The sequence below is a fragment of the Anolis carolinensis genome, unplaced genomic scaffold (assembly GCF_035594765.1).
Source record: "Anolis carolinensis isolate JA03-04 unplaced genomic scaffold, rAnoCar3.1.pri scaffold_15, whole genome shotgun sequence".
NCBI lineage: Eukaryota > Metazoa > Chordata > Lepidosauria > Squamata > Dactyloidae > Anolis > Anolis carolinensis.
The window spans coordinates 5,631,901-5,644,561 of NW_026943826.1; the positions used below are offsets into that span (position 1 = coordinate 5,631,901).

Consider the following 12,661-nt stretch of genomic DNA (forward strand, 5'->3'; position numbering starts at 1 on the left):
CCAAGCATTTGGCCCATCCTAAGATATGAGTTGATATGACCTGATAGATCCTGTGAATTAATATTAAGTCGAACACAGACTGGCCCTGACTTTGGCTCAAAACTTCCCCTGTTGAGCCAAACCGGTCACATGGTTTTAAGTTTTACTTTGATTTGGATATCGGCTTTTATTTGTGTTTTATGTTTGGTTTTTACTACATGTTGTTGGGTCCCCCTGGGGTAGAATAACGATATATAAAAATAAATAAACAAATAAATAAATAAATATTATTATTATTATCTGAATCTGGCCCCCAAATAACTCCAGGAACAAGCCTAAAAAGCAGGATACCGAGATTTTATTGTTGTTGGACATATAAAATAAATAAATAAATAAATTATTATTATTATTATTATCATTATCATTTGAATCTGGCACCCAAATAACCCCAGGAACAGGCCTAAAAAGCACAACATATAAAATAAATTAATAATAATAATAATGTTATTATTATTATTATTATTATTATTATCATCATCATCATCATCATCATCTGAATCTGGCCCCCAAATAACCCCAGGAACAGGCCTAAAAAGCAGGATACCGAGATTTTATTGTTGTTGGACATATAAAATAAATAAATAAATTAATTAATAATAATAATAATAATAATAATAATAATAATTATTATTATTATTATTATCATCATTTGAATCTGGCCCCCAAATAACCCCAGGAACAGGCCTAAAAAGCACAACATATAAAATAAATTAATAATAATAATAATAATAATTGTTATTATTATTATTATCATCATCATCATCTGAATCTGAATCTGGCCCCCAAATAACCCCAGGAATAGGCTTAAAAAGCAGGATACTGAGATTTTATTGTTGTTGGGTTGTGATATTTATAAAATCCTAGAGTTGGAAGAGACCCCAAGGGCCATCCAGTCCAACCCTCTTGTACCTGAGGGACACCATTCAAGCACCCCCAACAGATGGCCATCCAGCCTCTGTTTAAAAGACTACAAAGAAGGAGCTTCCACCAGACTGCGAGGCAGTGAGTTTGACTCTTGAGCAGCTCTTACACTCAGGAAGTCCTTGGAATCTCCTTTCCTGCAATATGAACCCATTCCTTGTTTATTAGGACAAGACATGACCTGACTGGGGCCAGGGCTGAGCCCGAGGAAGGGGTGGCAGGGGTTGTTCCTACATCTATGACAGACGGAAGGTGGCTACTAACCATCTCGCTTGGGGAACCGCTCAGTCTGACAGCTGGGGATTGGCAGAAAGAGGAATGGAGGCAGCTGGTCGGCCCCGTCCTGGAAGGCTGCCACGGCCGAGGAGGCCAGCACGTTGGCGTGCTCCGAGAAGGTGTCCAAGACATGCACGTTTACATAGCCAGACATGAGATACCTGATCAACTCAATTTTTCTCTCATGGTCTGGAGAAAGGGAGCGGAAGGACCAATGGGCAGAGGAGGGGAGTATGAGGCAAGCAGGCAATGGATGGCAAGGCAAGGAGGGGCGTTTCGAAAGGGGATCAACCGAGGAGGTGGGAGAAAAGAAGGGGGAAAGAAACAGAAGAGTTCATCATGCGCCATTGAAAATGAGACAAAACGAAAATCCAGGGATCGTTGCGGCAAGCTTTGGGGAGGGGAGTGTCATGAGTGTTAACTGGAAATGGATTGACACCGTTTAAGTAGGACAGAGCTCCCCGAGAACCAGACCGAATCGTTTACTACGATCAGGACAGCTGCAACCTCTCATCCAACCCCATGAAGCAACTTCCTATAAAATAGTTTTCGACTCTAGGAGATGCAGAGAGATGTTGCAGTCCTAGAATCAATCACAGAGTGGCTTAGAATAATAGAATCCTAGAGTTGGAAGAGACCTCATGGGCCCTCCAGTCCAACCCCATTCTGCCAAGAAGCAGGAAAATCACATTCAAAGCACCCCCAACAGATGGCCATCCAGCCTCTGTTTCAAAGCCTCCAAAGAAGGAGCCTCCACACACTCCGGGGCAGAGAGAAAGTTCCACTGCTGAACAGATCTCTCACACTGAGGAAGTTCTTCCTTATGTTCAGGTGGAATCTCCTTTCTTTCCTCCTCCCTGTGACTTCCCCTCACATCTTGATCCATGGTCCTCATCATGTCTCCTCTCAGCCTTCTCTTCTGCAGGCTAAACATGGCCAGCTCTTTCAGCCGCTCCTCACACGGCATGATCTCCAGACCCTTGATCAGGGGTCCCCAAACTTTTTAAACAGGGGGCCAGTTCACGATCCTTCGGACCGTTGGAGGGCTGGACTATAGTTGGCCACCAAGCAATAATAATAATAATAATAATAATAATAATAATAATAATAATAATAATAATAATAATAATAATAAATCACACGGTCCTAGACACTTGGGAAGTGTTCGACTTGTGATTTTGTGATATGAAATCCAGCATATCTATCTTGTTTGCTGTGTCATACAATAATAATAATAATAATAATAATAATAATAATAATAATAATAATAATAATAAATAACAATAATAATAATAAAAAAGAGCTTTGGAAGAGAGCCTTTGGGCCATTTAGTCCAACCCCCTTCTGCTTTTGTGCACTGAAAGCACAAGCAAAGCACCCCTGACAGATGGCCACTCAGCCTCAATGTTAATAGTAATCATAATAATAAATACATCACACAGTCCTAGACACTTGGGAACTGTTCGACTTGTGATTTTGTTATACGAAATCCAGCACATCTATCTTGTTTGCTGTTTCATACAATAAAATAATAATAATAATAATAATAATAATAATAATAATAATAATAATAATAATAATGAATACTAAAAACAACAACAGTAATAATAATAATAAAAAAGAGGGTTGGGCCATTGAGTCCAATCCCCTTCTGCCTTTGTGCACCAAAAGCACAAGCAAAGCACCCCTGACAGATGGCCACCCAGCCTCAATGTTAATAATAATAATAATAATAATAATAATAATAATAATAATAATGTGATTTTGTGATACGAAATCCAGCATATCTATCTTGTTTGCTCTGTCATACAATATAATAATAATAATATTATTATTATTAATAATAATAATAATAATAATAATAATAATAATAATAATAATAATAATAATAATGGTTTTAAGAGAAGAAGAGGCCCCTTGGGTCATTTAGTCCAACCCCCTTCTGCCCTTGTGCTGTGGGAGCCGGATAAATAGCTTCGATGGGCCGCATCCGGCCCCCGGGCCTTCGTTTGGGGAACCCTGCCCTTGATCCTTTGAGTTGCCCTCCTCTGGACACATTCCAGCTTAGAGTCAACATCTCCCTTAAATTGTGGTGCACAGAACAGAATGGCTATTAAAAGCCACACAGGGATGTTTTTCCTTTCATACTAAGCTGAGAAGACAATCTTAGGAAAACAGTTGCATAGTTTCTCTTTGCTTCCAATTTCAATGTATGTAACAGGGAGGAAAGATGTTCCTACCTGGCTTTGAGAGCGGCATGGGAGGAGGGAAGTATCGCCGAGAAGGCTGCGGAGGGCTGCAGAAGGAAAAGGAGTTATTCCACTGGTGAGATTGCAACTTCTAGCTTGCATTTTTACAGAAGTACAACACAAATGAAATAATAATTTAATCCAGCACTGTGGAAGGTGCAGTTTATATTTGTGACCTCTCAAGGACAACTGATTGGGTAGCATGTGAACAGAGTATTGCACTTTCATTGGATCCAACATGGTTCTATACACATTCTGCTTTCATCAGCCTTAAACAGGGACCAAAGTGGACAATATGTGAGCAAATGCTGCGTTTAAAAACTGTCTGAGCGATGTGTGATATTATTTTACTTCCACCTGACTCAAAAGAGGCCCATATTCTGGTACCTGTTGAGATCCTGTCCTTGAAGATGGAGCGGATGTTGCTGATAGTGCCCAAAGACTTCAAACACTATAGGCTTTGTCTTAATGTATTCCACGAACGATTCTGTCACTTCCACAGAAATCTAACAGAGGAGAAAAGGGAGATCCCATCAGTCTGCTTGAGAAAACAATCTGCAACACTAACCAAATTACTGCTCATGTCTTGAAATTATTGCTCATTGTATATACACATAATATTGATAATATTATAATGTAATACAATATAATAATAATCTATATATACAAAAGAGCGATGGCATCACGGCGACCCACAAAACAACAAAACTACAGGCCCCCCAACCTCGAAATTTGACAACACAACCCATCATCCACGCCTCTAGGTTGATACAACAAAAAGAAAAGAAAAATAAAGTCCTAATTAGAGAGAGAGGAATAATTGCTTTTATCCAATTGCTGCCAGTTAGAAGGCTAAGCTCCTCCAACTTGGTCTCCTAGCAACCCAAAAATAATAATAATAAAAAACACTAAAAAATTACTACAATAAAATAATATAATAACAGAAAATAACTAAAAATAATACAAGAAAATAATAAAATATAATAAATAAAAATATAACTTACAATAAAATTAATACAAAAATGCAAATAACGTCAAATAAAAATTACACAACAATTTTTAACCAATACCACCACCACTTTGCCACAGCAACGCGTGGCCGGGCACAGCTAGTACACTATAATTGTATATTATACATTACATGTAATATTACTAATAATATTGCAATATAGTGGTATAGTACAATATATAGTCATATATAATGCTTATATTGTGCTATGCTAATAATATATTGTATATAGATATAATATTGATGCTAATAATATTATAATGTAACTAGCTGTGCCCGGCCACGCGTTGCTGTGGCGAAGTATGGTGGTATGGAAATAAAATATTGAGGAATTGGTGGTAGTTAAGGTAAAGGGTAAAGGTGTGGAGTCCGGATAATCCAGTTAAAGCAGATAATATAAAATTATAAATGGGTTATATAGCTGTGTGGAAGGGCCTTGAGTCTACACTGCCATCTAATCCAATTCAAATCTGATAATCTGTATTTTCTGGCAGTGTGGAAGGGGCCTAAGTGAGGCCTAACTCTGCCTGTCCCCTGGGTGAGTGGGTTGCTAGGAGACCAAGTGGGCGGAGCTTAGCCTTCTAACTGGCAGCAATTGGATAAAAACAATTATTCCTCTCCCTCTAATTAGGACTTTATTTTTCTTTTCTTTTTGTTGTATCAACCTAGAGGAGTGGATGATGGGTTGTGTTGTCAATTTTCGAGGTTGTGGGGTGTTTAGTTTTGTTGTTTTGCCGGTCGCCAGGATTTCATCACTCTTTTATATATATATACACTATTATAACTGTATATTTATATTACATGTAATATTACTAACAATATTGCAATATAATGTTATAGTACAATATAGTAATATATAATGCTAATATTGTGCTATGCTAATAATATAATATATTGTATGTACATATAACTTGTAAGCCACCCTGAGTCCCCTTTGTGGTGAGAAGAGTGGGATATAAATGACACTAATAAATAAATGTCCACCACTTTCCCCCATTTTCTTAAAAAACACTTCAAAGCCATTGGTGAGAAGGAGTTTCTCCAAAATAGGTAGCATTCAGTTTCACTTACATTCTGGACATGATAGAAACCCAGAGGTGTCCCACGGCCGTTGTTTTTGAGGGGTTCCGTAGAGAATGCTTCATCATGTCTATGCAGAAAGCTACGGCAACAAGTAAAAGAAATCACCATCAGAAACCTTTCTCTCTTTGGACCTAAGTATTTTTGTGCAATGGATCTGGTGATGCCTATGGAGCCCTTTGTGGATGGCAAGCAATTCTAGCCGAGGGTCTAATAATTACGGTAATTTCAAAGTTCCAAGGAAACTAAACAATATCTTGAGATCTCAGCAACAACTTAAAGTGATTTGATGTTTGAAAGCAGCACCGGAGCAATGCAGATTCTCATTGCAGTTACGTACTTGAACTGGCAGAAGATGTCTGCATATTCCGGAAGGATCCCACTGGCTTGGAGCACAGTCACACGGAATGTGAAGACGCTGCCCAGCTTCAGGTGGTCTCCAACCTCTTCGGTGAAGCCTTCCAGGGCTGTCTTGCCATCCATCAAGGTGCCAGACTTGAGGTCTGCGATAAAGAAAGCAGGAAATAGAATTGTTCCATGAAGATAGGACATCTTGAGACTTTCCAGTATTTTATAGGCAGTGTGGAAGAGGCCTAAGTGAGGCCTAACTCTGCCTGGATTCAAGGAAAAGCTGATAAGGAGAAGACCTGGCTATGGCTCACGAATGGGACCCTGAAGAAGGAGACAGAAGGCCTGATCCCTGCAGCCCACTACTTCCGTCTAGCTCAACACCAAGCTTTTCTTTACCTATTTTAAGAAACCTCATAACATGAAGACTCTGTGCTTTCATGTTATTTTCTTTTCCTTTCTTCTCCCCATTTCTTTTTGTGTTCTTTTTATACTCAAGGCCGGAGGGCAGTGATGTTGTTACATAAGCGGCTCTCAAGAGTCTTTCTAGTTGTACGGAAGTATACATCTCGAAACTGAATAGTAAATCTTTCTGATGTACCCTGCCGCTGTAAAATGCATACACCAAACACAGGGTACAAATATCAACATACAGTGGGAGTAGAAGGCAAACCCAAAATTCATGGTTCAACCAGTTCCATATTGAAATTTGGGACCACCTAATAATAATAATAATAATAATAATAATAATAATAATAATAATAATAAGCAAGCTCAATGGAGGCAACACTATCAAGGCCATAAACACCTGGGCCATACCTGTCGTAAGATATACTGCTGGCATCATAAACTGGACACAGGCGGAACTGGACAATTTGGACAGAAAAACAAGAAAACTCATGACCATTCATCATTCACTGCACCCTCGCAGTGATGTTGACCGGCTATATCTGCCTAGAAGATCAGGGGGCAGAGGACTCATACAAGTAAAACAAGCAATCAAAGAAGAAGAACATGCCCTGGCAGAATATGTAAAGCAAAGTGAAGAACCTGCTTTGATGGAAGTCAAAAATCAGAAACTCCTCAAAGCACAGCAGACAAAAAACCAGTACAAGAAAACCGCACTACAAACTAGAGCTGACAGCTGGCACAACAAAATACTGCATGGAAAGTTCCTTGACAAAACTGAAGGAAAAGCTGATAAGCAGTAGACCTGGCTGTGGCTCACGAATGGGACCCTGAAGAAGGAGACAGAAGGCCTGATCCTTGCAGCCCAGGAGCAAGACATCAGGACAAAGGCCATTCAGGCCAAGATCGAAAAATCAGCTCATGACCCAAAATGCAGACTGTGCAAGGAAACCGACGAAACCATTGATCACATCCTCAGCTGCTGTAAGAAAATCGCACAGACAGACTACAAACAGAGGCACAACTATGTGGCCCAAATGATTCATTGGAACTTATGCCTCAAGTACCACCTCCCAGCAGCAAAGAACTGGTGGGATCACAAACCTGCAAAAGTATTGGAGAATGAGCACGCAAAGATACTGTGGGACTTCCGAATTCAGACTGACAAAGTTCTGGAACACAACACACCAGACATCACAGTGTGGAAAGGAAAAGGGTTTGGATCATTGATGTTGCCATCCCAGGTGAGAGTCGCATTGACAAAAAACATCAGGAAAAACTCAGGACCTCAAGATTGAACTTCAAAGACTGGCAGAAACCAGTGCAGGTGGTCCCGGTGGTGATGGGCACACTGGGTTCCGTGCCAAATGATCTCAGCCGGCATTTGAAAACAATAGATATTGACAAAATTACGATCTGCTAACTGCAGAAGGCCACCCTGCTGGGATCTGCACGCATCATCCGAAAATACATCACACAGTCCTAGACACTTGGGAAGTGTTCGACTTGTGAACACTTGTGACTTGTGATTTTGTGATATGAAATCCAGCATATCTATCTTGTTTGCTGTGTCATAATAAAATAATAATAATAATAACAATAATAATAATAATAATAACAACTTTATATTTGTACCCCACCTCCATCTCCCCAAAGGGACTCGGGGCAGCTAACATGGGTCCAAGCCCAAACAATTACAGTAAAGCAAAATAAAATGCATACAAGACACGCAACAGCACACGGTAAAAATAATGATACAATAACATAGTAAACACAGCAGAATTGTCCAAACACAAATCAAAAACATGAACGGCACTGCAGACTAATTCCACCAGAGAAGTCAGCCATAGCACAGCACATGACGAATCAACCTGAACACAGCATATTATTTGAGAACACAGAAATGCTGGACCACTCTCACAACCACCATGGCAGACGACACAGAGAAGCCACTGAAATCCACAAGCATGTGGACAATTTCAACAGAAGGGAGGAAACCATGAAAATGAACAAATTATGACTACCAATATTAAAAAAAACTCTAAAATCAGGACAGTAACACTCAGAAAACAGGGAAATTCCAGACAGGAAACAATCAGGGCCAGGTAACACCTCCCAACAAAGGATTCCCCCAAGCAGGAAGCAGCCAGGCTTTGGAGCTGCAAGGCCATTCAATGCTAATCAAGGTAGCCTATTACAACATTCATATTTGCCTCCACCCTCCAACAGACCTCACAACCTCTGAGGATGCTTGCCATAGATGTGGGCAAAACATCAGGAGAGAATGCTTCTGGAACATGGCTATATAGACCGAAAAACTCACAGCAACCCAGTTCCACATTGTTTACATACCCAAGTCAGTCATTGGATTGATTTCTTCAGGAGGCGTGATGACTTCCGAGCTCTGCCCCTGTCCTTCCACGATTCTCAGTTCCTCCAATGACAATCCAGAATGGGTCATCGCAACGGAGGAGAAGTTACTCTAAAATAAAGAAAGGATCTATGAGTTGAGCTTCCTGTTCTCTTCCTATGGTAGAAACTACAGTAGAGTCTCACTTATCCAAGCTAAACGGGCCGGCAGAAGCTTGGATAAGCGAAAATTTTGGATAATAAGGAGGGATTAAGGAGAAGCCTATTAAACATCAAATTAGGTTATAATTTTACAAATTAAGCACCAATGTGACGGCGCGAGTGGCGTCATCTATATGTCAAACTGTAAGTTGCAAGATTTGAATTGTTGTACAATGCCTGATTTTGCCTTTACCCTGTAAATGTAGTTGGATTGATTGGTGATTCATAGTTGTCAATCAATGTTGTTTGCACCAGTTATATTGCTCCCTCAGCTCAATTGTTTGACTCCACCCTTTCCTGGAGTAGGACAGTGTTTCCTTTTTCATTCCACCATCAAGCTTTCTATCAGATGGACCTGAGAGAGGGACTTGGCTCTAAAAGCCCTTGATTAAGTTACCTCTCAGCACCAGTTCTGAGGTTCTTACCCTTGAGACTTATGCTTCATGTTCAGGGCCAACCTGGACGACGTTGAGGAGTCTCAAGCGCCTTCAAATCAGTTCTTTGGCATCAGAGGAAGACTGTGTCTTCAAACATAGACCATTTGGACTGAGGCTGAGGATTGCTCCGGCATTCACAGCCATTGAGAAAGAGGGACCTGGAAAAGCTTCTCAGCTGCAAAGCTCCTTGGACTTAAGACAACCAAAGACTGTAATGTATACTTTCTGTACTGGTACAGCTGTACCAGAACCTTCTACTTTCTTTATTGCTGCAAATGTTTGCATTCATAGGACAGGCCACCTGTCAATCACCATTAAGTTTGGTTCCGCCCCTTGTTCAGGGCTCTGGGAGGGAAGGAGCCATTTTTAAGTTAGTCTCACTTAGGAAGCTCAGCTATAGGACGTAGACCAGCTCGTCCCGTAGAAAAGCTTCATATTTCAAGAACACCAGGAATATAGACAGTCCGGGGATACAGAACAGCAGCACAGAAACATCTGCAAGGCTTGGCTGGTAGGTTCACTCGACACCCAGACGCATTTGGAGTCGGCAGTGGGTCCCAGATCAGCTAGGCCCAGATAATAGACAGCCTGGGAGAGGTTATAAGAGGGTTTTCACAGTTATTCAAAGCCAATCGCCTGTCCCTTGGGGACAAGACTCCTTGAAGATTTATTATTTGTTCGTCAATAAAGACTTTGTTATTTCTTTAAAGACTCAAAGGCCATCCTTTCAAGGAAATCCTCAACAACCTTTCTTTAGGCACCTTGGCTTCCCACTGGACGTAAAGTGTACGTCCTATATAATAGACAATCAGTTACAGGCCCAGCGCGTGACAGAACACTTTCTTTTACCCCTTTGAAACTTCCAGCTTATTGGGATAACCTTTTGTGAACAATAAAACCAGTTTTGAGTTATCTACAGTGTTTTGGTCCTTGGGAGTTCCAGTTTCCCTAAAGGAGGGCAAGAAGCAATCCCCTGGGGAAAGATGTCATGTCCATGCCTCTTTCGCTAAGAGTTATAGCCCCAGGCACGATGGCACACCAAAACATCATGTTCTACAACAAATTTGACAGAAAAATAGTTCAATATGCAGTAATGTTATGTTGTAATTACTGTAGTTACTAGGCATGTCCGATCGATGAAAAAAACGTTTCAATTCTCGTTTCTAAAGTAGGGGGCGCTGGCGCTTCGATATAGAAAGTATTTCCGATTTTTTCACCCAAAAGTTTCGGATATTTCCGAAAATTCATAATGATTCTAAATGTTTCTAAATTGACGGACGCGCATGCGCAATCACCAAAAAAAAAAAAGGAACCCGAGGGGGGGACGGACTTTTACAGGGCTCTCCCGCCCTCATTTCTTGAGCTATCCTCATCAAATTTGCAATGCCCTTGCAAATTGTGCAAAGATACTATGAAAACTAGAAATTCCCTTGCTATATTTGTAAGCAAGAAGGACACTGGAAATCAATGGTGTCTCTGGCTATGTAATCCCACAAGCCTCAACCCAATGCCTTCAATGGACCAAGCAATGCCCTGGCAAGGAGTGCAAAGATACTTTGAAAACTAGAAATTCCCTTGCTAAGAGAAAGAGCCAGCAACAAAACCCTTTGCGTCCATCATGGAAACATCTGATTGGCCAGGGAGCGGCAGCCCTGTTAGGCTGAGCTAAGCTCCCATTCAAGGTAGGTTGCAGAAACAAAAACAATTTTTAAAATATTTTAAAAAATATATTTAAAAAATGGGGGGGGGGGGGGGAATTAACGAAACATTAAGAGACAATTAGAGAATGGGCCAAGAATGGTTCGAATTACATTGCTGGTTGCGCTGTGAGACAATGTCTCGGAATGCGTATCAAAAAGCGAGAACAATCCGAAATAATTCCAATATACGATTCAAAACAATTTTTTGGACATGTCTAGTAGTTACGAATTTAGCACCAAAATATCACGATATATTGAAAACATTGACTACAAAAATGGCTTGGATCATCCAGAACCTTGGATAAGTGAGACTCTAACTGTAGTTGATACAGGTTGAATGCTGAGTTGAAGTTACCTTATTAAAATACTCGTTATCGAAAGAGATCTTGGCCGTTCCAGACTGCCGGACGCCAGATCCATAGTCAGGGGCTTCCTCGTCAGCTTTAATTTAAAAGAAAATGAGTAAAATAAATGTGAGAAAGCACTCCAAGGAACAACTGGGCCTCAAACCAACCAAATTCAAACCTGTAATAAAGGGTTAGGATGGTTCGGACCCACTTACCGGCAATGGCTTGGACGGCGACACGGAGAAATCCACGCACTTCTCCTTTCTCGCTGACCACGGCCACTCGATGGATGAGTGGCACGGGATAAAGGAGGTTGCTCAAGTACACAAAGGCCCTGGCGGAGGGAGCAAAAAGTGGGTGACAAGATCACAACCAAGTACAAGTATTCAACTTTTCATTGGCTCACTAAATAGGCCTAAGACTTTGGACTCAGACATCTCACACTGGATTATTGGCACCACTTGCATACTCAACCTGCAGCTAAGATTTGTAGAAGAGCATCTAAGCTCAACAGAAGCGAGCTCAGCTCTCATGATGTTGGTTTATCCAAGATGGTTTCTGAAATGGAACACAGCTATTGACGTGGTTCGGCGCATCTCTAACAAGTCAGCTCCGTGGTTGACAAGGGCCATTTAGAAATGCCTCAAGGAAACTAAATGAAGGATGTTATAGGCAAGCATTAAGAATTGTCAGTTTTTCTTCACAATATGTTCTGAGCAGGCATTTTTGAAGGTAGTCAAGACTCGAGTATATACTCGAGTATAAGCCTAGTTTTTTCAGCCTTTTTTTAGGACTGAAAAAACCCTCCTTGGCTTATATATATATGGTATATTTATTATTTTTCTCTATTATTATTGGTATTGTTACATTTATTATTTTACTCTATTATTGTTGTTACTTTTACATTTATTTAACTCTATTTTTATTATTATAAATACATTATTTTACTCTATTTATTATTATATTTATTATTTTGCTGCATTTATTATTATTACTACAGTAGAGTCTCACTTATCCAAGCTAAAGTCTTTGCAAATCCTATATACATATAGATATCTAGAGATTTCCATGTAAGGTAGAGTCTCACTTATCCAAGCTAAACGGGCCGGCAGAAGCTTGGATAAGCGAATACACAGGCATTTCCCCCTGCATGCCTTTGCAATCTCTATGTACCTAAATATTTGTATCTATCTATATACATAAATTTTATATATGAATTTCCCCCTCATACGTTTGCAAGTCTTTGCAAATCCTATATACATATAGATATCTAGAG

At 40.2% G+C, this 12,661-nt stretch overlaps 1 protein-coding gene across 10 annotated transcripts in view; it reads right to left on the reverse strand.

Moving 5' to 3' along the window:
• Positions 1–12,661, reverse strand: part of kif1b (kinesin family member 1B) — a 172,125-nt gene that overhangs the window by 32,199 nt on the left and 127,265 nt on the right. For all 10 annotated transcript variants that reach the window (XM_062966022.1, XM_062966017.1, XM_062966021.1 and 7 more), the window contains 7 exons: positions 11,601–11,719; positions 11,394–11,479; positions 8,683–8,812; positions 5,915–6,077; positions 5,566–5,656; positions 3,873–3,991; positions 3,477–3,532 (listed from right to left, as the gene is read on the reverse strand). In XM_062966022.1, coding sequence (XP_062822092.1) covers positions 3,477–3,532; positions 3,873–3,991; positions 5,566–5,656; positions 5,915–6,077; positions 8,683–8,812; positions 11,394–11,479; positions 11,601–11,719 — 764 coding nt within the window. The remainder of the gene's footprint in view (positions 1–3,476; positions 3,533–3,872; positions 3,992–5,565; positions 5,657–5,914; positions 6,078–8,682; positions 8,813–11,393; positions 11,480–11,600; positions 11,720–12,661) is intronic.